The following is a 23,276-nucleotide window of genomic DNA, read 5'->3' as shown; positions in this document are numbered from 1 at the left end:
CGGGTCTAGCGGCTAAAACGGACCATAATGTGCGCCATAAAATAGATCAATTCAATATGGGAGATTGGGCCCGATATAACAATTGAATACCAACCACCCAAAAATTGAGATGTACTAAGTTTGAAAAGTGATACAGTGGAGAGTGATAAACAACCAGCCAATCAGCTTTTAACTGCCATGTTACAAGCATGGCCTAGTGTCATTACTGCAAACAGGAGTCCTGGAGAGTGTGACATGCTCCAACACAATAGGCGCTCTGCACCGATCTCTCATACTTTAAGATCTGTGATTGGAGCTACCAACCTTGGTACCTCTGCCATTTTGTGTGTGATATAATAAAACTTATATTCAACTCTTACATGCACTATGGCACGCTTCTTCTCATTTTCCTAGATTTTCTATACGTGCTCGATTCAGGTCAACCTGCAGTTTAAGAACGGACCATCTGGGCATTAATTACACCCAAGTGCCTTGCATCTAAACAAGGCTGCCATTTCACACAACATTGAGACTTGTAGAACCACAGAACTTGTCATTTATTTTGCGCACTGTCCGTTTTAGATTTGTGTTACAGGCAGTGTTTAAAAAATGACAGGGAGAGGATTGGTTGGTGGTTTATCACTTTCCATTTTATCACTATTTAAGGCTTAGTACATCTCCCCCATCTCATATTTACCATTCACCTTTATAAATCTTTAGAACTGACTAAGTGTTTTATGATATACCTGCTCTTTGTACTGGTCTGCATGCCGTCGCTCATCTTCCACTTGCATGAAGACCTCCTTTAGCTTCTTCTCTGTCCTGCGCACCAGTTTGTTAGATGCAGCTCGCTCCCTAAAGGGGGAAAGGAGAGAAAGTCGGTCTCTTATTAAACAACCCAATTCTGCAGTTTTACCAGACAAGTTTATTCTAGGCAGTTTGCTTCCCTTGTTCACTAAACCACTTCTAGCAACTTAAAACAGACTTAGTGGTCCCACACCTTCATCATTCTTGGATACTCACTTGGCTTCCTGTTCCAGCTGTTCCTCTAGCTGTCCAATCTTTGATTCGAGGGTAGCAATAGTGGCTTTAAATTTAGACTTGACCGTTCCCTCCAATTCCTGAAGTTTGGCTTTCAGCTCCTTATTTTGTCGCTCCAATTGCTGCCGTGCATTTTCACTCTTCTGTGCTGAACTGCGCTCTCCGACCAGCTCAGAATTTAGTGTGTCCATCTAGTAGTCCAAGGATAGACATGACTAATAAAACTAACCAATAATTACGGAAATGTAGAGCAATTCTCTAATCTGCAACCATGAACAAGGAATGTGGTGGGAAAAGAGCCAAAGGAACGGTGAAAGATCCAAATCCATTCTTATACTATAAATTCCCACCCAAAACATGACAGACTCTGGCTTTGCAGAAATGTTACCCCTATAATAAACTTGGACTCTCTGAAGGAACTAGTCTCACCTGGAGAGTAGTCTTGCGGAATCGATCATTCAGAAGCTCCATGTTGCTTTGTTCCTCTTCCAACTCTTCCTCAAGCTGGGCAATCCTGGCTTCCAAACGTCTTTTCTCATCCAGGAGGGCAGACCTGTGAGTGATAACTAGATCTAGTGCTCTGGACATAATGGAGAATAATCAGACTAGCCTGTGCTGCATTTGGCTATAGTTAGCCACTCTAGTTCACTTAACTGAACAAATACGTTTCACACCCATGCTCCGTTTCGTGAGTGTCTCTGCAGCCTCGCCTTTTTTATTTGTCCCCAATATGTGACATTATAGCTGATTCGGTGCTTACCGAATGCCTTGTATCCACTGTCTTCTTTGACCAATTTAAATTAGTCACTCTTAACAAAAGTACTCAATTAAAAAAAGTAAAGAGAAGTTACTCACTTTCCGGAGGTGCTGTTTGAGATCTCATCAGAGAGTTCGTCTCGCTCCTGCTCTGCGTGGCGTCGAGATCGCTCTGAAGCTGCAAGTTCCTATGAATAGCAAAGGAACGAGGTAGAGATGTTTATAGCTAAAGTGGCTAACACTCTATTAACATGCATGGGGGTAATTTGTAATGTTCTTTGTGCCGAACCACTGATGTTCACCCTGAGAATTTCACATTACCAGACGATTTCCAGGTTTCTGTCTGCACATCAGGGCCAGTACAAGATTACAGGCAAAAATTCCCCTTATTGCTTTCACCAGCAAGTGACATCTTAAAAGTTTAACACCTGCTCTTTGCACTATGTTCCACGACAAGGCCTCACTCATACTCCACCTTAATCGTTAGAGTCAGGGCGCCCCCCACATTCTGAAGCCCCTAGGCAATTGCCTAAAGCTGGATAACGGCAGAGCTGGCCCTGGTCACCAGGTACCTGCATGCCTCCATTCTCACCTCCTGCAGCTGAAGAATTTCTGCCTCCAAATTCTTCAGCTTCTTCTCATTCTCTTTGGACTGAGTGAAGATATCATCTCGTGATGCTCTTGCTTCCTCAAGCTCCCTCTGGTAATCTTTCATTTGGGCCTGGCAACACAGATGAGCAATGAGTTATACAACTAGCCAATGAAAAGTTGCTATAGTTTATATTATAATACAGGTCTATGGTCAATGTACACCACCCTCTCCTCAGTATATGGAAGTGTTCACCTCAGATCAAAGTTCCTTGCAAACATTACCTGCAGCTTGCGCAGTTGCTTGATTGCGTCTTCCCGTCCCTTATTTGCAGCCTCTATTTGTGACTCCAGATCCTTCAAAGTCATCTCCAACTTCTTCTTGGTAGCAACAGCCAGAGCACGCTGCTTACGCTCATCTTCCAATTCTGCCTCCATTTCCCTCACCTTGGGAATACAAATACAGCCTCTGCATCATTATATAGTGTAGGGCAGTAGCATCTATCAGTCTCTGTTTTTTTACAAGTACTTACCTGTTTCACCAACATGCGTTTCTTCTCTTCATTTTGCTCATCTCGTGCCTGTAAGTCTCGCTCAAACTGTGCCTTCATAGCTTGCATGTTCACCTCCAGACGGAGCTTTGCATCTTCTGTACCCTGTAACTCGTCCTCCAACTCTTCCAGCTGTGTCCTCATCTCTTCAACCTGCTGCTCGAGAGAACGCTTTGATTTTTCCAATTCATGGACCTGCCAAGAGACAACTCAGCTGTAAATAGTGTTAGGATACAACTACCTAGAACCAAGTCTGCCAACAGTAGCCATGCTTGGATACAATATTAGAACCACAATTGCCAATAGTTTTGTTACCAACATAACACAACTGTAACAAGGTAAGAGGCTGATTAAACCCACTAGTACAACTTGTGCAATTATATTGTACTTCACGATCCACGAAAGAACAGGGGCAGGAAAATCCTATAACCAAAACAGTCACTAGTGACAGAAAATACAGAGCACACAAACCATGCTGTATCTATAAAATTAATGCCAATGTATCACCAAGTCAAACAGGCTAAAAGGAAGGGGGAGTGGAGATTCACAAAATTATTATAACCTAGTAAGGTCTATAAGGAGGATAAATTAAAACCCAAAAATAAAAACTGAACAGCATGCACATCATTTCAACAACAAAAAAAGAAAAAATATATTTTGCAAGCAAGAAGTCTAAAACAGAATAAATGTTGCACTAATAAAGAACCAACCGCTATTTTCACAAGCCTTAGTACGTCATAAACGCCTGATTATGCCATACTTACGCTCTTCCCCACATCATCCTTTGAGCTCATCAGATCCTCCATTTCTGCTCTTAGCTGCTTGTTCAGCCTCTCAAACTCATCTCTAGCTTCCAGTGCTTCTTCCAGGGTCCTGGCCAGTGATAGCGCCTTAGTCTCCTTCTCCCGAGCATCTGCCTCAGCCCGGTCACGTTCTTCTGCGCATCGGGCGGATATGTTTTTCTCTTCAGCAAGGAGCTGGAGGGATGACAGAAGCAAGCCATCTTTACCATTTTTTTTCTATTAAGGTAACTGAGCAAGTCAGCGTTGTTTTAAAGGCACTGTCCACATGGTCTTGCTGAAGTGATATGGCATCTGACTTCATGTATTTTGTTCAAATGTTGCCACTGACCTACAAAAACAAGGCTAGAGACAACATACTCACCTGATCAAACTTTTTCTGTTTCTTCTCCAGGTTGGACACAATCTGCCTCTGGTGATCCAGGTCTACAATTAGGTCATCCAGCTCCTGCTGAAGTCTATTTTTGGTCTTCTCCAATTTTTCATATGCCAAACCCTTCTCCTCCAAACGTTGTCCCATCAATTCCATGTCTTTCAAGAGTTTCTTCTTAACCTCCTCTAGTCCTTCTATGGTTCCCACATCATCATCCACCTTCTTCTTGGTTTCTGAAAGCTAATTTGTAAAAAACTAAATAAATTAGACAAATTAAAATAAAAAAAAAGTTTGCCTTAAAAGAAATGAGTATTAGCTGGGAGATGACAACCCTTGGAAATTATATTGATTCTAAAAGGGTTCCATGAGGGTTAAGGATTTTAAAAAATCCCACCATCGGTAATGACACTAGATGTGTGAACTTCTAGTTTCAGGTTTCTAGATAGTCAGCTCTACTAAAATAGCATGAACCAATATGTGACATAACACACAAAGAACCAATGACAATACTAAGGTATGAAGCACAAAGAACTCTCATATAATGGTTCAGCCTACAATGTGTCTTCCGATACAGCGTGCAAGCCTTAGGTTCACATAACTTATGAAAGTTAACTGGATTATGATCTTCCCTGTGTTCATTTTATTTGACATACATTGAATATTTTTCTATGAGTACACTGAGGTATGCTGCAGATATTGGAGATATCAGAGGCACTGGGCTGTGATCTGGGCACTTTTGAATTGTGTATGGATCATAGGATAGACAGCAACTAGGTCGACATGCATGAAGGTCAACAGGGGTTAGGTCAATAGAGTCATTAGGTTGACAAAAGCATTAGGTCGAAGTGGGGAAGGTCGACAGTCAAAAGGTCGACATAAGGTTTTTCACCTTTTTTTTTTGGTCCCATAATTTGACACAGTTTACATGGACACTGAAACATAGCACCACGTTACTAACAAAGCCTAAAGGGCAAAACAAAAAAGAATAGAACGAAAAAACAAGGTTTTCCAACAAAAATAGAACCTTAGCAAGAACAACGGTAAAGAGCAACAAGAGTGGGAATCCTATGTCCTCCAACGGAGAAATGACTTAATGTAAGTGTAAAAATACCACTATCTCTTCATGTGGGAGATACTGGAAACATAATATCTTACAGCAGTCCCTTTAGGAAAAACTGGCATCTTTACATAAAAAACGTCTGAATCTGAAGAATTGAGTTGATGTGTGTACAGAAGGCCAGGCGGCTTAAAGACATCACTGCTCGGACAAAACCCCTTGCCATGCCACCAAGTAAGCGCTTATTGAAATGGTACAATATGCAGTCAACTATTTGGGAACATGCTCACCAACTCTAGTATCAGCTATGTCAATTGCTAAAGTAAGCCACCTACCAATGCTTTGTTTTGACAGTAAATAGCTTCTATTGTTGGCATTATAAAGTATTTAACCCATCATGCGCACTGCGTGGGTCAATCAGTAATAGGCCCTGAACAACATCCAGAGACTTGACTTGAACATCCAACTTCCAGATACATACACAGGTCTAAAGCTGGAATAACAATGTATTGTTTTTGATTAAATTTGGAGACTTATTTGAACTGGAAGAGAGACTAAAGGTGGGAGTTCTATTTCACATAGGATGTTGCTATTGGCAACCAATCAGAACTTCTTATGTATTTCGCACCTTCCAGATTAGAAGTTAATAGATAGCATCTGATTGGTTGCCCATAACAACATCTCATCTGAAATAGAACTCCCATTTTAGAAAATCTCCCCATTAATCTGAAGAACAGACCTTTTGTCAGAAAATATGCGAACATCAGACACAGGACAGTGCCCCATCTCCAAAACTCCACTGGCTGTGGATAGTCAACAGAAAGGCATTTCTCAAAGAACTGATCTTAAAATCCAAACATTTCGAGGTGCATTGCTGTGATAACTAGGTAGATCATAAAACATAAAATGATGAGACTGAATGGTACATTTAAATAAACCATTTCTGGGATTCTGATACCTACGGACATCATAAACTCATTCACGTTCCAGGCTATTGATAAATGACCTGAAGTTCTCCATCTTGGGCCTTACCATTTCAGGTTGAATTTTTAGAGATTTTAACTTGCCGACTAGTTGAATTTTGTAGAGAGTTCAATGCAAAATCAGCTACTGTTGTAACTGATAATAATCTAATAATATCTTTATTAATCATCAAGCCAGTTGTTTATTAATATTACACTAATGTATTTGCTGAATGACTTAAACACGGTGGCTTGACATAGCACATTGGTAAAACACTGCTCTTCTTCATAAAAATATACACCTAATTTATTAGTACATAAACAGCTCCCATAATAGCTTTATTACCACAAAACCATTTGCCTATTTTTATCCTGTACTTTACAGTACAATATTTCATTAGGTGACATGGTTACCTGTGACTGGAGGGTGAGGATCTGCTTTTCTAAGGCTTTCCTGGCCTCCTCTTCCTCTTCCTGCTGCTCCTGCAGATTGTTCTTCTCTTCTTCCAGCTGACGAATGCGGCTGCTGAGATTCAGTTTCTGACGGGTCTCTTCCTGGAGTAGCTCCTACCATGGGGAACCAGAACTACTGTTACAATCTGTGCCATGCTCCTGGTGCATATGAAAATACTGCACATACCTGATTATATATATATATATATATATATATATATATATATATATATATATATATATATATATATATATATATATATATTACAATATTATATTATTACTGATCCTGACTCTGCGTGATTATTTTTGCTACGAGTGCCGCACATCGTGTATGCTATATAAATATATATATATATAATCTATCTGCGTGTATATGTATAGACAGAGAGAGAGAGAGAAATAGAGAGAGATAATATTCCAATATTTTACTACGTGTTTATTCTACTACAGTTGGTATTAGCAACTAAACCAATGGCAGGTACAAAATGGCAGCCTAACCACTAAATTCCCTGAGAGCACGGGAATGGACACAAAAATGTACAGCACAATAGTCATATGACACCTCATGATAATCAATTTAGACCATAAGTTTCAGGTAAGAAAGTCCTTAAGTTCCATTAATTTAAGAAGGGACGTTGTTCATCCAAATCATGTAATTTATTAGTATCTTCCAATGATGGTACAAATCGCATGGACTGGTCCTCAATCAATAAAACAGATTTATTCCATATATATATATGGGCAAGCGCCTACACGAGCAGAATTCTGCCAGTACACAAAATGTGGTAAAAGGATCTACAGTAGTCCACAGGCGGCCATTGGTTAATGGACATGGCGTTGGGTGGATTCACTCACATAGGAGAAGTAGTCTAAAGACAAGTACGTGTTTGGTGGGGACAGATTTGGTTTATATAGTGGCACTCTAGCACAGTATATATATATTGTCCATTTACTGAGGGTAAATCCATGACACCATGTGAGGTCGAGTAACAGTGGTGATAGGTCTGATTAAGTCTGGCAAAGTCTAGGACTTTGTTGATTTTAAATGTATTGTCTTATATATACTGTACTTCACGTAATACAATTTTTTCACGATTTTTTTGATGAAACTGTCACTTTAAATTTGCTCTGTGCAGAGGTGCATAGTCTTCCCATCACTATTATATTTTACTCTTGAGATATAAGTTTATATTTTTAGAAGCGTGCTCCATTGCCAGCATATTTATGCCTGCTTTCTAACACTTTTCACATATGTCACAGTTTGCAATTATATGGTTTGATATTGTCTTCCAGGAGTGTCCTCAAACAACCCAGGTAGCCTAGGCAACGGCCGGGTGCAGGCTCAGTCACCTCCGCCGGAAGTCAAGCTCTGGGACCGGAAGTCAGACCCCGGCACGTCGGGCACTGGGAGTTTGAGAGTTTGAGTGAGGACCCCAGGGGGGGTAAGTGTGTATTTAAGTTGTTTCACTTGCACTTATTTGTTATCCTGACGAAGGGGTTACGTACCCCGAAACGTTGAAAATAAATCAAATGTTTCACCTGCTTTAAATTTGGCTTCCTGGGTCCCTGAGGAGTGTAATATATATATACGCTACGTAGCTGATTTTGTCCTGACCTTCTTGGCAGAGACTGCCTCATCGCTGACTACCTGTATACTCTGATGACTATGCTCCTTGATAATGGTCCATGATTTGGACCGAAACGTCGGGGCTGTCATACAAATATATCACCTTTACCTCTATGGATTCTGATGTTTCTTTATTTCATTACTTAACTTATCTGGATTTCACAATATTTTATTTGTGATCGGAGAGTGCTCTCCTTTCTACACCCTGCGTGTGGATTCCTGGACTATTTTTGAGTACTAGCCGTTTGGCTTGTACTTTTGGATGTGCACCCCACTGTTGTTTCCCTGGGTGAGAGTGCGGTCATTTGCATATGTATATATATATATATATATATATATATATATGTATGTTTTTTTTTAGTGCCAACATCTCTGTGAGAGATAGTCAAAATTTCTGCCAGTTTCTCCAACATTTGTTTTATAAATGCAAATAAAAAATGTTGTGAAAAAAAGAAATAATTTCCTGTACAATGTAATGTACAGGTCATTATGATGAATATAAATGTTTGCTTGGCAAATTTTCACTATTTTGACAAATTCTCTCGGCACTCAAAGGGTTAATCCAGTACGATACTCCAGACTATAACAAGATAACCATACTCCTCCTATGCCGTGTTGGGCTCTGCATATTGAACAGGAGCACAGGGTTTAAGCTCAGGTTGGATGATACTGGAAACCCCCCTACAATAGTGATCAATAAGAAAACAAAAAGATGGCAGCATGAACAACTGCAGTCTATTCAAAACCAACCCTTTTCTGTCTATTACGAAGAGGAAACATGTTGACTACTTACAAGGGCACAAGGACCTACAATCACACCTATGACCTAGGTTGAAGGGGGAAGAAAGCTGACCTCAGGACAGGGTGAGACAGAGGAGGCTTAATTATCTTTAGTGCTCTTGACAAAGTAAGAATGAAATAAAACTACAAAACAATATTTATAGGTAAGATCAATTCCCAAGCAATCTACTCAAGTCAGACAAAGCACATGCTCTGCTCTTAGGAAAACTGAAATACAAGGGCCAGGATACTTGGCGGTAATGTATGTTTTGTTACCTGGGTGTCTTGCAGCTGCGACTCCAGGCTGGCAACATCCTTTACCAGCTTAATACCCTTTTTCTCAGCTTCCTCAAGCAGACTAGAAACATTTTCCAGTTCATTCTGCAGGAGAAAGAACGTTGACTCAATATAACATACATGAAAGTGTAAAAAAAAATAATCTTTATAATCAGAAGGAAAACTGGAATGTACTATAGTCAAAGTAAAAAGCCTATTGAAAGTCATGTGGCTTTGTATGCATTACTTGCCATTATTTCATGCATAACATTATAGTACCTGAAGTTTGCTGGTCTTTTCAGCAAGCTCTGTCCGCAGCCTGTCTGCCTCGGTCACTTTAGCATGTAGCTCCTGAACTTGTGCCTCCATCTTTTTACGCTTATATTCAGACTCTGCCTTCTGCTGCTGCAAGACCTTCACCTCTCCACTCAACTCCTTGTTGTCAGACTCAAGGCTTTGCTTGTTCTTCTCCAGGTTCACTTTGAACTGTGTCACAGAGCAAGTAGGCAAAATGAGGGTAAACCATGGGCACACAGAGAAGTTAAATTAACAGAACACTACTTGGTCTGTGCATTTTGCGCCACATTTCTCTCACCCTCTTGGCTTGTTCCAGTTGCTCAGATAGCTCTTCTAAGGCTGTGGCCTGCCGCTGCCTCATCTCCTGGATCTGAGCTTCGTGATTCTTGGTCTCTTCTTCAATGTTCTTCTTCAGCTCAGATACCTCCTGCTCACGTTTGGTCCTAAAAACAAGTATATAACAAGTATTACCAAATAGTATTAAACACAACCAATTGTTTTATTTGTGAAGAAAATGTTCCACTGTCGGTCAACGGAGGGTGGCTGCAGAAGCAAAGAAACCAAATGCATAATACTTTGTCTGGAATTGACATTTGTCTTCCCACACTTGCCAGAGACTAATAACATAGCCTGTGAGGAGAAAATGGACCCATGAGACTATACCTTAGTTCCTGCTGAGCTGCGGTAGTGTCCAGAGTATCCTCCAACTCGGTCTTTAGAGCCTCCAGCTCCTCACTGAGGTCCCTCTTCTGTTTCTCTGCTTTGTTACGCGACGCTTTCTCTGACTCAAGGTCTTCCTGTAGCTCCGCAATCTGAGCCTGCAACTCTCGCACCAGCTTCAAAGCATTGTTCTTCTGCACAACTTCTTCATCTCCTCTGCAATGAAATGGGTAAGGGGCATGAGGATAAATCAGTAACAGGGTATACACAGAATAGGTCTCTAAAAGGTTTAATTCCATTGCTATTTATTTTGTTATAATAGATTCAAGTGAATTTTCAATTCTGATAAAGGAAGAAATACTTTAAAAATAAAACAATAAAGTAACCATTTTTAAATTTACGGTGAGGGTTATCAATTTTAAAATGAATATATAATAAAAACACAAATTATCATCCAGTGGGATGTGTTTTTTTTAAATCCCATAATTTATCATCTCCCAAGGTTTTACTGACAATTGTACATAACTTATGCTGCTCTTCCATACAATACCTTGGTGATATGCTATACTGTCTGATTTGATGGAGAGTTTGGCCAGACAGGGGTCATAACATGAAAGAGCACGTAAAGGAGTAGCTTGGAACATAATCTCCAGTCCTATATGCACACTGATCCATAAAGTAGGCAAGTAAATTATACTCTGACAGCTGTAGTCACGGAGCAGTGAATGGCTGGCCATAGTGAGAAACAGACTATACCATTTAAACAATTGATTCAGATGACTTGGTGCATACCCAATGCTAACAAATAGCAGCTTCATTTATAGGTTCATATCATGCATCAAGAGATCACCTTGCTAAAGCAGCCTGCAGCTCCTCCTCTTTTTTGGCCAGTTGCAATTTAAGCTCTTCAATCTGAGCCTGGAGCTCAGCTATTTGGTCCTGAAGGTCTGTGGTCTCTCCATCAAGCTTTCTTTTTGCTTTCTCCAGCTCCTGACGGGTCTTCTCCTCCTTCTTCAACCTCTCTGAAAGTCATTATACAAGACAGGGAAGGAGAAAATGTGAAGAACAAGTTGAGAGATTACTTGGCAAAAAGTGAATTATCTGCATTTAACATCAGGTCTAACTCAGAAGACAGAGTAGAAGAGTTTTACTCCTCATGTTTACATAAAAGAATGCCAATAATAAAATAGGTAAAAGATCAGGACAAATCGCTAGTGTGTGTGTGCTTGTCAGGGTACCCCTGAACACACTGTGAAATATTTAGTGGCATGTACAGCAAAATCCATTTCTTTGGTACTGGGACAGTAAAGAAGCAATGCATAATGTGAAAAGGATGCCCTACTCACCAGCTACAAACACCTTATAAAACATAATGGAGGCAAAAACTGTATGCAACACAAGAACAATAAATGTGCAAAACTGTGACTGTATGGGCAGAAGACAAGAGGTCAGCTAAATTGACACAGCTGCTTAACGGAGGACCAGTGGACAGGACCTTTATGGTGATAAACTGACAAAGGATTGCCTCCACCACTTTCCGTTTCTCATCTCTTGTCTTAGTACCATAACACCAACCTTTGGTGCATGGTACTGTAATATGCGTAACGGGCAAAACAAAAACATGGGTTTCAATGTCACTACTCTTCTTTTAAGGATTTCAAAGATTGAACCACTGGATGACCACACTTCTGTGGTGAACTTCTATGATACTTTCCAAGTTAAACAAACAGACACCTTGCACTGAACTCACCATGATGTGTTGCAGGAAAAAGTCTCATAAGACTTGAGAGATGACCAAATAATTAATTAATATATATATATATATATATATATATATATATATATATATATATATATATATATATATATATATATATATATATATATATATATAGTCGGCGGTAGGTTGCTTGGCACTCTGGATAAATGTAGAATACTGCCGGGGTGCCTTCCTCAATGGATAATATGCAGCAGACGTCCCCACACTAGCCACAGCGTGTGTGAGACAGATAGGCAGCACTCCACGGACTTGAAGAAACAGTGGTAATTTATTCAATGAGTGGGTACATAGAGGTTTGACAACGTTTCAAGACCGGGACGGTCTTTTCATCAGGTCAAAGTACAATCGTGAACAATATGAATTTTGTGGAAGGGGCAGAGAAGGAGTGATCTGCTCACCTACAAATGAGGTTAGAAAGCCGTGTGAGCTTTCAACAGACAAGACCAACACTTGGCCATGGCTGGCTCTCCTACTAATGTGAATGTCTCTCACAGGTGAGCACAGTTGCTTGTTCTCTAGCTCTATTGACATGCATGGACATCTGCTCCAGACTGGGTAAAGCACAATTTGGATTAGTACCAGGATCAGGCACAAAAACAATTACTATGGTCTTATATGCAGGCTTTGCCTGGACACACTACCTTTCCCAAATATTCCAGACCATGAAAAAAAGTCACAGTGCACAATTCAATGTGGAAATGAAAACAAAGATAGACACATGCCAGCAATAGGAACAACCCATACAAAACATCCACAACCCTCAAGCACCACTTCATTGCAAAGAAGAGGCTGTTGCTGCTGTGGTCCCCATTGGTGGTTTTGCAACAAGTTCACTAAAGACATCGTGGTGGTTAGGAATAGCACCTCTGTTGAAGGCCATAAGGTGTAACTGCTGTCCATATTGACATCCGAGCACAAGCTCCATATGTCTGCTCATGGCAGTCTACAAAAACAGCACCTACAGTACTTCAGAAAAACTGAAGCTGCAGCAGCTTGCTGAGGTACAGTATGGAAGAGAGGAGAATTTGCAGTTATATTTCTAGTGAAAAAGCTCCCACACAACACTGCTAAATCCAGTGTTCTACACAGATGGAAGTGAAAAGGAGGAATACTCTGGGCTGGAGAATGTTCCAATCAAGTACTTCTTTGACAATGCCCTTTTATATAAGGATCATGGTTTTAACAGTTATGCCAGAAAGTGTTTTGAAATCAGATCTGGACACAAAGGAAGGCACTTCAAGGACAATGGTAGGCAATGAACAGTGTCATCATGAACGTGTGGGGATCAAATAAAAATTCAATAATAGAAATAAAAGTAACCCCAACAGAAAAAGTAACCTTAAACTTGCAACAGGCCATAATGTACCTTCAAGATCAGTGATCATCATCTCCTGCTTGTTCTTCAGCTTAGCTAAATTTTTTGCTTTCTCTTCCTCCTCTGCCAGTTGTGTGGTGCATTCTGCAATACGCTCTTCCATCAGCTTCTTCTCCTAAAGAATGAAACACAATAAAAAAAGTTACAGAATTATATAAAGATGTTTAAGAAAAATATTTAATAGCCTACGGTACACAATCCATTGTAATCCTCCAAGTTGGAGAAGACCCATCAATAAATATCAAGGAAGTATGTATTCATTTAGCTATGGTAACTTACCCCAAGATGAATTGTCCAAAGCTATAAACTATGAAAAAAGTCCCATAATAATAATAATTGTTGCTAACTAAAATATCAGTTTTATTGTACATGCAATAGTCCGGTAAGTAGTACCTTGTAACATGAGGCAATTGCACCACCAGATTTATCATGTTCGATTATCCCGCATCTTTTTTGTATTACACTGAAAAGGTACATAAGGCAGAACTCTAAACAACCTGCGGTACTTGTGTAGTATCACGACTCCCACGATGGGCATCGTACAGGGAAAAATCATGGACATGTGTTAAAATCATGTAAAATTCACCCCAAATGTCATTTTTCACACTGTACCACCCCCACTATCAACGCCAACCCGAAGCGTGGCGAGCGCAGCGGTACGCGTCATACGACCTTTTCATACCCCCCACTATCCACGTCGGCGTGGAGTTGAGAATAGAAAGTGTGGCGAGCGCAGCGAGGCGACACTGATACCTGTGAAGCCTGCGAGGGGACACGGATACCTGTGAAGGTATCCGCGGGGCTCGCTGCACTCGCCACGCTTCGGGCTCGGTGGTTCACTGGGCTCGCCACACTTTCTATTCTCAACTCCACGCCGACGTGGATAGTGGGGGTATGAAAAGGTCGTAGGACGCGTACCGCCGCCCCTCGCGGGCTCGCTGCGCTTCGGGTTGGCGTTGATAGTGGGGGTGGTACAGTGTGAAAAATGACATTTGGGGTGCATTTCACATGTTAACTACTAATTTAAAGGCATTTGGATGCATTTGTGAACAAAAACGCATGCCATGCGATTTTTCTCACAAATGCATTAAAAACCCGGTAAAATCGCATGTCATCGCATGCCATTACATATGGCATGCGATGGGAGCCGTGATAGTATACAAGTACCCAACCTGCAAACAACTTTGTCCTTAAGATGGGAAAGCCTTGAACTTGCTTAATGATGTGTTATGCCAACATCAAGAGTAAATCTCTGCCTTGTGATGCAACTTACTTTAATAAACTTTGAGTTCTGGTCCTCTAGCAGGAGGATATCTTCCTCCATCTTCTTTATTTTCGCTTCTGCAGTTACTTTCTCCAACTGTAGCTTCTGTCGAGCAGCTTCCTCCTCATCCAACTGTTCCTCCAGATCCTTGAGTTAGCAATACAATAAACATGTTATAATTGTTCTATGTGGACAAAAGACTTGTTATATTGGTGCAGACTTTGACAAACCAAGATATAAATGGTATACGGTTGATCACTAGTTGGGTAAATTGACCTATCATGACGGATATAGTGGTTGATTTATTATACCTGGATATGTGTCTGCATCTTCTTCTTCTCATTCTGAAGGACTTGGTTTCTCTCTTCCTCCTCTTCCATACGTATCTCTAGATCCCTCAAAATCTCTTCCAGTTCTTGTTTCTTAACAGCTAGACGAGCTCGCATCTCCTCAGCCTCAGCAAACAGCTCTGTCTCTGCTTGGAGCTGCTCAGCCAGAATATTTTTCTCTTCTACCAGCTGAAGGATAAGTTCAGAGAGATCAGACTTAAAACAATGATAATTCTATTCACTTTCCTGTGATCAACCCTATTCTCTTCTAGGTAGCACTGACTCAGAAACCACCATGCTGTACAACCTTCTTAGAAACTTTAAACTCCTAAAATTATAGTAAAAACAGCTTTTACAATTTTACACACTATCAAAAATCTCAATTTAAAAACAGAATATTTAAAATCCTTGTGTATTTATCTTTCCTAAAATATATGTTGTGCAAAAAAATGTCCTAAATTTCTTAGTTTTTGTATGTAGAATAACTGCAAAGAGATGGTGGTGGACTACATATGATGAAGAACAGTAGACCAGATGTTTGTATGAACACACTTGTTTTGATCCAACAGAATTTGAACTTTCTTTGAACTACCCACAATCCTCTCTCCAACATAAAAAAAATATATAATGAAAATTATGCCTTTATAGTTGTGAGTAAGCGGATTAGCACATCATATCTAAACTTGTAAACACACCTGCTGGTGTTTCCTCTCCATCTCCACGAGATCTCCCTCCACCTTACACTGTTTCTCTTTAACCTTCAGCAGCTCTTCATCTTTGGCCAGCAGCTCTTCTTCCTGCCGAGTGACTTGCAACAATGGCTTTACCTGAAAAAGATCCAAAGATAGAAGTCACACAGCCTACTGTTTTTGCTCTCAAGGCAAGCCTATTAGAGAGTTGGAACACAGGCACATTAAAGTAAATAATAACACTGACAAAGAACCAAACTACTGACTAGAAATTAGATTAAACTAAATATTTTTATAGTCATTATTTAAGGATTTTGTTACTCTGAAGTAAAAACAATGCACACCACGGGTTGGCCTTGACAAAAGGTAGTACACACCTTAGTGAAGAGTCGCCACCATTGCCAGTGTCGCAGTTTCAGATAGGCTGCACAGTTCCGCTGTAGAACTTTCAAGGCACTTAGCTGCTGCTGCTTTTTGGCAAAGGCCCTGAGAGAAACACACAGGCCTCAAGTTTTATTAACACAAATCACCACATCTAATATATTTATTAGTATTTAAATATATTAAGTACAAGCATTCAACGACTTCTTTCAGCAAGGTGTATAAGACAGAGAGAAAGAACATAGGGACATACAATTAGTAGGATTGATCCAGCAGTATCATATTACAAACCAGATGTACTAAGCTTGAAAAGTGATAAAATGGAGAATGATAAAGTGACAATCAGCTCCCAACTGCCATGTCACAGGTTGGGTTTAAAAAATGACAGTTATTAGCTTATTGGTTGGTGAATTATCACTCTTCACTTTTTAAGGCTTAGTACATCTCGCTCTCTATGAGCAAGAACAGTTAGAACGGTCACTGAAACAACCAGTGACCACCATTTTTAATCAGGATAAGATCCTTGTACAAGGAGACCAATCATTTCAAGCTGAAAGCGAAGACCAAACCAAGCAGTCAGGAAGCAGAATTGGGCATTCGTTCAGAATGAAAATAAGACTTCAGGGAATCCAAAAACATTAGGGGGAAAATGTAATAGGACTCAAACCCAATCCTTGTACAGCAAATGTTTATGATGCACACCTTGTTGGATTAGCGTTGGTCGGGAATCCGGCGTCTGTATTTCGACCGTCAGGATTCCGAACGCCGGGATTTCATACTGATCCCAAAGAGACAACAGTCTATACACTTATAGGATATTGCATCCAAGTTCTTTGCTGTTTGGAGATCATTGGTGAGGAAAGAAACCTCTCCATGTACTACCAGTGTGGCTCCTGTGACTGTGGATGTAGGTAAGCCGCAAATTAGAAGCTGTTGGCGGCTGTTCCAAACTGGGGGGGGGGGTTGCTTTATCAGGCAGCAGATCAATAGTGACATACATAACACTTCAACAGAGCCAGAACTCCACTACCTCCACTTTAAAAGAACACTTACTAAAAGCAATGTAAATGTTTTTAATGTACTCTTGCTATGAAAGTGCTTTCCTATCTTATTCATTCAATACCTCTCACCAAATCAAGGCAATGTATATGATGTATAATCCTGTTCTATACTCACTTTCTGGCTAGATAGCCCCTGCAGACTGCTTGGAAGTAGATAATTATGTCCGTTATTTTGAGGTCTCGCTCCTCTTCCAGGTGTGCCAGCACACCTGCACGGAAAAAGATCTTACTCTGGCCAATACGGAAAAGGTTTGGATCTAGTTCAAGAGCCCGGATCTGTGGTGAGAAGATAACAGTCAAAAGAGTACACGTCATCATCTGATGAAGCATCATAGCATAATCAAGCTTTAATGTTCAAACACAATCCCCTCTTACCATCCGTTCACATGCTTGCTTCCCATCCATGAATCCTTTAGGAATGGCATTTGGGGTGAGAATTTCATACCTGGAAAAGAATATACAGACACGTTTTTCCCATCCACATTAGTAGAGTAGGGTCTTGAAAACAGCAGTGACAAACTACTTGGAAAATAAAGAAAATTTAAGACTATTACGTAACTAACATCCCTGTAATCTGCACTGCTGTTAATCCATTTCAAGAAAAAAAGAAAAACCTTTGGCAATGTAATCATTTTAAAATAAGTTTAATGTATACATTTTCTTTTAAATATGGTTGAATTTGACACCACATTCTTGCCAACACTTTCTAAGGAGTCCTGCATAACTATAGAGAGCTGTAGGGGACCCGGCACTTTCCATTATCTAAATCTTAGTGGTAAATTGATTCAAACTTCTAAACATAAAAAGTGGCATTGTTGCCCACAGCAACCAATCATTTTCTAGGACGTGATAGAGAAATGATAGACTCGGATTAGCAGCCATGGGTAACATCACCTCCTCTCATTTTTAGAACCTTTATTAAATTGACCCCTTAGGGGGGTATTCAATCTCCTGTTGGGAATAGTGTTGGGGCCCTATTCAATGCTATCTTTCCCGACAGCATTGAACAAAGAACTCGACAGAACGTGCCCGACTTTAGAATTAGTCGGGCCCATTCTGCCGAGAACGGCCGTGGATTGTCGAGCTCCCGGCCACAGCTCGACGAAACACGGTTGTATCTCGCGGCCACACACCCCCTTTTTGGCATCCGGCAGGCAGGACATTGAATCCCGCCTGCCGATTTCACGTCAAGCCGGACGATATCACAGTTGTGGCCCTGGATTGAATATTCCCCTTAGTCTGTGGATTACATTTCCCTCTTTCATCATGACACTGGCTGTCACATTTAGCTTTACAGACATACAAGTAGAAAAGTCACAGAAGATCAGCACTAAAACTGGTGTAGATTAAATAGATTGTGAAAACATGTACAGTAGGTGAGAGAGTGAGTGGAATTGTGAGTGGTGTATCTAAAAAATATCAAGAGTAAAACAGACAAATGCTGTCTTAGTGATGTTACAGAGAAATTGGTCGGTTTCATTAACACAATTTTTGTTTTTAAGATGATGGTTTTATGAGGGGGTTGGGTGCTAAATTCCGACAGTTAAAATCCCTAGTCAGCATGCCGACAGCTGATGGATAATTGGTGGATATTATTTTGACCCTAACCCACCCCTCCTGCAGTTTAACTTTAACAGTTCACTCACGTAGCTTAATCGTAACTCCCTCATGCTTGCCTGTCGCAATTATGACTGGTTGAGGCGATTGGTGCGGATAAAAATTATATTCCCTATAATTACATCTATTAACAATGAGATTTTTTTTTAAACCAAAAATGTAAAAAAAAAACTGAAATAAAGAACACATAATTACAAACAAATGTAATTGTTAATTGTTCCAATACCTCTGACGAAATTCCTGAAAGACTATTCGGTTGGGAAATCCTTGTCGACAGATTCGGATACCTTCCAAAACACCGTTACATCTTAGCTGATCTAGCACCAAATGAGGGTCCAGCTTACCCGCCTGTGTGGCATACAAGAATAATACATTAAGTCTTTTATTGACAACACTAAAACCTGCGATGTATTTTAAGACAATTTAGCAAAAAAAAAAAAGGGATGTCACACCGAAAGCTGTTCTAAGCTCAAATGTTTTCTAGTTGTATTACCATTTACTAAAGCAACTCAGCATGCTTTATTATCTAAAATACAGTTGCCCACTTCATTTCATCAGGGTATGCAACTTGACAATCGTAAGCAAAGTGCAATGTAAATATTACTTATTATGATTATTATAGTTTATTTATGGTGCCTCTTTCCTTACTAACGGTCCACCTAATCTTTGTCTTCAATACTCCCACTTTGTTTTTCTTCTGCTTTCTAACCCCTGCTTTAATCTTTTAGTTTTCTTTTTGTTATATTTTTTCCTGTTGATGGTGGCTTGCCCTAGTGTTATGCACAACTCACTTTGTTCCTTTCTGCTTTATGTTGACATTATAACTTTATTTTGGTAACAAAAATCAAATAAACAAATTCAGTACTTATGCCAAGGCTCGATAAATCCTGAGCACCAGGTCATCATAGCGACTGAGATCTTAGTACTGAATCAAGAGCCAGGTACTGTTCAAATTAAAGCAAATTGTAAAATAAAATAAATATATAAATGAATAAGAGCAGACTATTGGTAGCTATAGGAGTGAGTGGGATGCAGTGCACCTGTCACGGGTCCAATGTGGACCTGCGCTGCCTCATTCTATTATGGATGCTGCTTCCTTTTGACCACAAGATCGTAGATATGGTGCTTTTTTCCCTGAAGGGAGGAAAGCGGGTGGGCTGTGGGGGATCAGCAGCACAGCCACAGAGGGGAGGGGAATGTCTGAGCCACAGAGGGGAGAGGAATGACTGAGCCACAGAGGGGAATGGAATGACTGAGCCACAGAGGGGAATGGAATGACTGAGCCATGGAGATGTAGCACAGTCATAATAGGGGAAACAGAGTGACCAAGCCCTGGGGAGCTGCAATGGGGAGGGGGTTATTTATTGCTTCAACGCGTCATAGTTACCACAGGAGACCTGTAAGAGTGCGTCTCTTCTGGTGAGCTGTATACAAAGGTGAGTGACTATTTATTTGATATCATTAGAAGGTCTGCCCACTATAATATTGCTATAAGTTGAGGGTAACAGTATATAGGGTCACTCCATTGTGTGGCATACTATGAATATGGGGCAATGCAAGGGGCATTTGTGTGTATGTGGTAGACTGATCGGACGTTGGGAGGTTTCTAGAGGAATATCAATACAAGTTTTTACCTATTTTGGTAAGGCCCTGCCAAAAGGTGCCTACACACAGGGTGATTTCAACATATTTCTAAGCAATCTGACTAGATTGCTTGGAAATTAAGCACAGATTGCTCCCTGTGTATGACCCCCAGCGATGGAGATGCGCTGTACCACGCTTCGCCATCGCCCACAGGGATTGACATAGGTAAAACGCTGCTCCACACAGATTGCTCAGCACACATTGTGGGGGTGCAGCGATGTGCGCTGAGGGATCCATGCTTAAGCATGCCGCTCAGCGCAGGCTCCACCGATGCCCCATGTGTATGGGTCTTTATACCTATTTCTTAATGACTGAGGTAGTTTCATGTGAACTGAATAGTTACATTGATGTTCTGAGAATGTAAGGTCTTATGTCACGTACACAAAATATATTTTGTGTTTCTTATTCAAGCTCTAAACAATAGTAGATGTAATCAATACAAAAAACAAAAAAGTGTATTGTGTGTCCTGCTCAGGAACTCAGAATGCCCCTTTAACTACCAATACTTACACGTTTCTCGTGGTTTGGGATAATGCAGCGAACAAAGTTGGGGTTAGTATTGCGGAGAGTGGCCATGAGTTTGGTCAGTGACTCTTTGTACAGCTGCCCCACTGTCCGGAACATCCCTTTCTTGGTTTTGTATGCAGAACCAAATGCTGTCTCGGTCATTCCTGCTACCTGGTCTAGGCCCACAATACGATCCACTGCAGGAATAGGAACACATGTATTACAGACCTGTCATCTACACACAAAAGTAGTAACCTCTTAAAGGCCTAAACCAATAATAGATTTTTAAAAACAGCCTTGGAACCAGTGACATCATTGAAACAAATAAAATGGTACAACAGTGGTAAAGTATTTTTGCCCTGCTATTTATCACGGCGATACAAAATGAGTTACAACTGCAAGTCACCAATTATTGTGAAATACCGTGGCATCAGGGATCGCTTACCAAAACTAGGAGTGTAATGCTCTGGGTTTCCTTTTTACTTATATAAAGATCTTACACACTAAGCTTACGAGGGGAGAGTGCAAAATTAAGTGGTTTACTGATTTCCTGTAAAGCAGGACAGGTATATCAAAGGCCTAATGCCAGTTTTACAATAGCAGTGAACGGGCTATCATTTCACAGGTTTGTGAATAGGCCTCCTACCTTAATTCACATAGCTTCCCAAAGTGCGTGGCAAACTGCGCTACTGACAGGACCACATAAAAATTCACTGATTTATCTGCAGAAACCACTTTTGTGAAAGGTCTACTCAAAAAGCGATAATCCCAATTTCTGATAACATACATCTCAAAACGTCTTCGGGACACTACTGGTTCAATGGAAAAATCATGCATTATTATTATTATTTTTTTCCCCTATTTTCCATTGACTCAGGGCTGTGAACTAAAAAAAAACCTCTACTCCCGCTGAGACCTGCACTTACTTAATATGGATTTTCTAACTGAATAGGATAAAGTTAAAGGCCTTTAAGTGCAAATATAAAAACAAAAGTGAGCAGATAAGGAACTGTGCTGATTACATATTGCTTTTCAAGTCCTCTATATGAAAAGGTAAAACAGAATTAAGCTTGATATCTGTTGCTGCTAAAAGGAAAATTTATTTATTTATCTAAGTTAGTGGTTGGGGACTTTGCATGATTTTCCAAGAAGTTTCACTTTCTTCAACAGGACTCAATGTGCTATAAAAGACATCAAAACCAATACACATAATATAGATAGGTAGTACAACAATACACAAGTCACATAGACATATCCATTTGTAATAGTCAAATCGATCACCCAAAGCACACTGTGTGCACAGCATAGCTCAACTGCATAATTACAAAAATCTACAAAATATGACCCAATGGTGTAAGTTGGGGACTGAAGCTGAGAATCCATGCTTTAGAGAATTGAAAGCACCAATGTTTCGAGTCTCCATGCCCCCCAATATATATATATATATATATATATATATATATATATATATATATATATACATACATACACACACACACACACACACACACACACACACACACACACATATATACATATATATATATATATACATACACACACACACACACACACACACACACACACCCATATATCTAGAATAAACAGCAGAGAGAGGTGCGCCTCATAGTGCAGGTAAATAAGTATTTAATGAAGGACAATAAAACACTCCAGGTATAAACAAAAATGCTCGTACCATAAATAAAAACACTGTGGACTGATTACCACATGATAAAGCACGTTACCCATGGCAAACAGCTCCTCTGGAACCATGAGGTCCTCAGCAGCATGAATCACTGCAGACGCTGGGTTGCGCCACAGAAACCAGCACACGGACGGACGGACGGGGGGGGCACCAAGCAGGAGAGATGACGGGTCGCACTGGAAAGCGGGTATCACAGGCCACGCCCTAACGCGTTTCGTCAGAGACTTCGTCAGAGGGCGCCCACCGCCATTACGTATATTTGAAGTGCCGCGCCAACACTGGGACTATACATGCATTTATAGTGCGGGCACCCAGGACTTTCATATTCAAGGAGGCTGTGCCAGGCATTTGGCTAATATATATATATATAATCTCTTTACAATATCTATTATTATCTAGGAGGATCAAGCAGTTATAAGAATACTATACTCTGCCTATGGACCGAACATATCAACATGCAAATATCACCATATTTATCAATGCAAGAGAACAGTTCCCAAATGCATCATAGAGAAGTTGCATACCATCTTTCCAGAGCTCAGCCACAAACTTGTCTGTAGACTGGTGTAGCAGTGTGGCAACATTGTCATTTAGCGGGTCCATGTTCTTCATCAGCCATTCATCAGCTTTATAATCTACCTGTGGGAAAAGCATGAACTAAATCAATAACAAAGACCAGCACAAGTTCCAGTTTCATTAGAGTATAATGGTTCTCTTTATT

At 40.4% G+C, this 23,276-nt stretch overlaps 1 protein-coding gene across 2 annotated transcripts in view; it reads right to left on the bottom strand.

Annotated features, from left to right (window-relative positions):
- The window catches only part of MYH10 (myosin heavy chain 10), a 137,651-nt gene that overhangs the window by 2,283 nt on the left and 112,092 nt on the right, over positions 1 to 23,276 (bottom strand). For both annotated transcript variants that reach the window (XM_083148419.1, XM_083148420.1), the window contains 25 exons: positions 23,080 to 23,194; positions 20,854 to 21,047; positions 18,926 to 19,047; positions 17,458 to 17,527; positions 17,198 to 17,358; positions 16,018 to 16,126; positions 15,647 to 15,778; positions 14,934 to 15,140; positions 14,632 to 14,769; positions 13,350 to 13,473; positions 11,054 to 11,225; positions 10,207 to 10,419; positions 9,842 to 9,986; positions 9,526 to 9,732; positions 9,247 to 9,351; positions 6,522 to 6,674; positions 4,080 to 4,328; positions 3,680 to 3,892; positions 2,898 to 3,110; positions 2,650 to 2,811; positions 2,369 to 2,497; positions 1,876 to 1,964; positions 1,450 to 1,573; positions 1,003 to 1,211; positions 726 to 834 (listed from right to left, as the gene is read on the bottom strand). In XM_083148419.1, coding sequence (XP_083004545.1) covers positions 726 to 834; positions 1,003 to 1,211; positions 1,450 to 1,573; positions 1,876 to 1,964; positions 2,369 to 2,497; positions 2,650 to 2,811; positions 2,898 to 3,110; positions 3,680 to 3,892; positions 4,080 to 4,328; positions 6,522 to 6,674; positions 9,247 to 9,351; positions 9,526 to 9,732; positions 9,842 to 9,986; positions 10,207 to 10,419; positions 11,054 to 11,225; positions 13,350 to 13,473; positions 14,632 to 14,769; positions 14,934 to 15,140; positions 15,647 to 15,778; positions 16,018 to 16,126; positions 17,198 to 17,358; positions 17,458 to 17,527; positions 18,926 to 19,047; positions 20,854 to 21,047; positions 23,080 to 23,194 — 3,864 coding nt within the window. The remainder of the gene's footprint in view (positions 1 to 725; positions 835 to 1,002; positions 1,212 to 1,449; positions 1,574 to 1,875; positions 1,965 to 2,368; positions 2,498 to 2,649; positions 2,812 to 2,897; positions 3,111 to 3,679; positions 3,893 to 4,079; positions 4,329 to 6,521; positions 6,675 to 9,246; positions 9,352 to 9,525; positions 9,733 to 9,841; positions 9,987 to 10,206; positions 10,420 to 11,053; positions 11,226 to 13,349; positions 13,474 to 14,631; positions 14,770 to 14,933; positions 15,141 to 15,646; positions 15,779 to 16,017; positions 16,127 to 17,197; positions 17,359 to 17,457; positions 17,528 to 18,925; positions 19,048 to 20,853; positions 21,048 to 23,079; positions 23,195 to 23,276) is intronic.

Source organism: Crinia signifera, chromosome 6 (genome assembly GCF_055691185.1).
Source record: "Crinia signifera chromosome 6, ASM5569118v1, whole genome shotgun sequence".
In the NCBI taxonomy this organism is placed as follows: Eukaryota; Metazoa; Chordata; class Amphibia; order Anura; family Myobatrachidae; genus Crinia; species Crinia signifera.
Note: the sequence above shows the minus strand (reverse complement) of the source record. Positions and strands in the feature narration are given on the sequence as shown.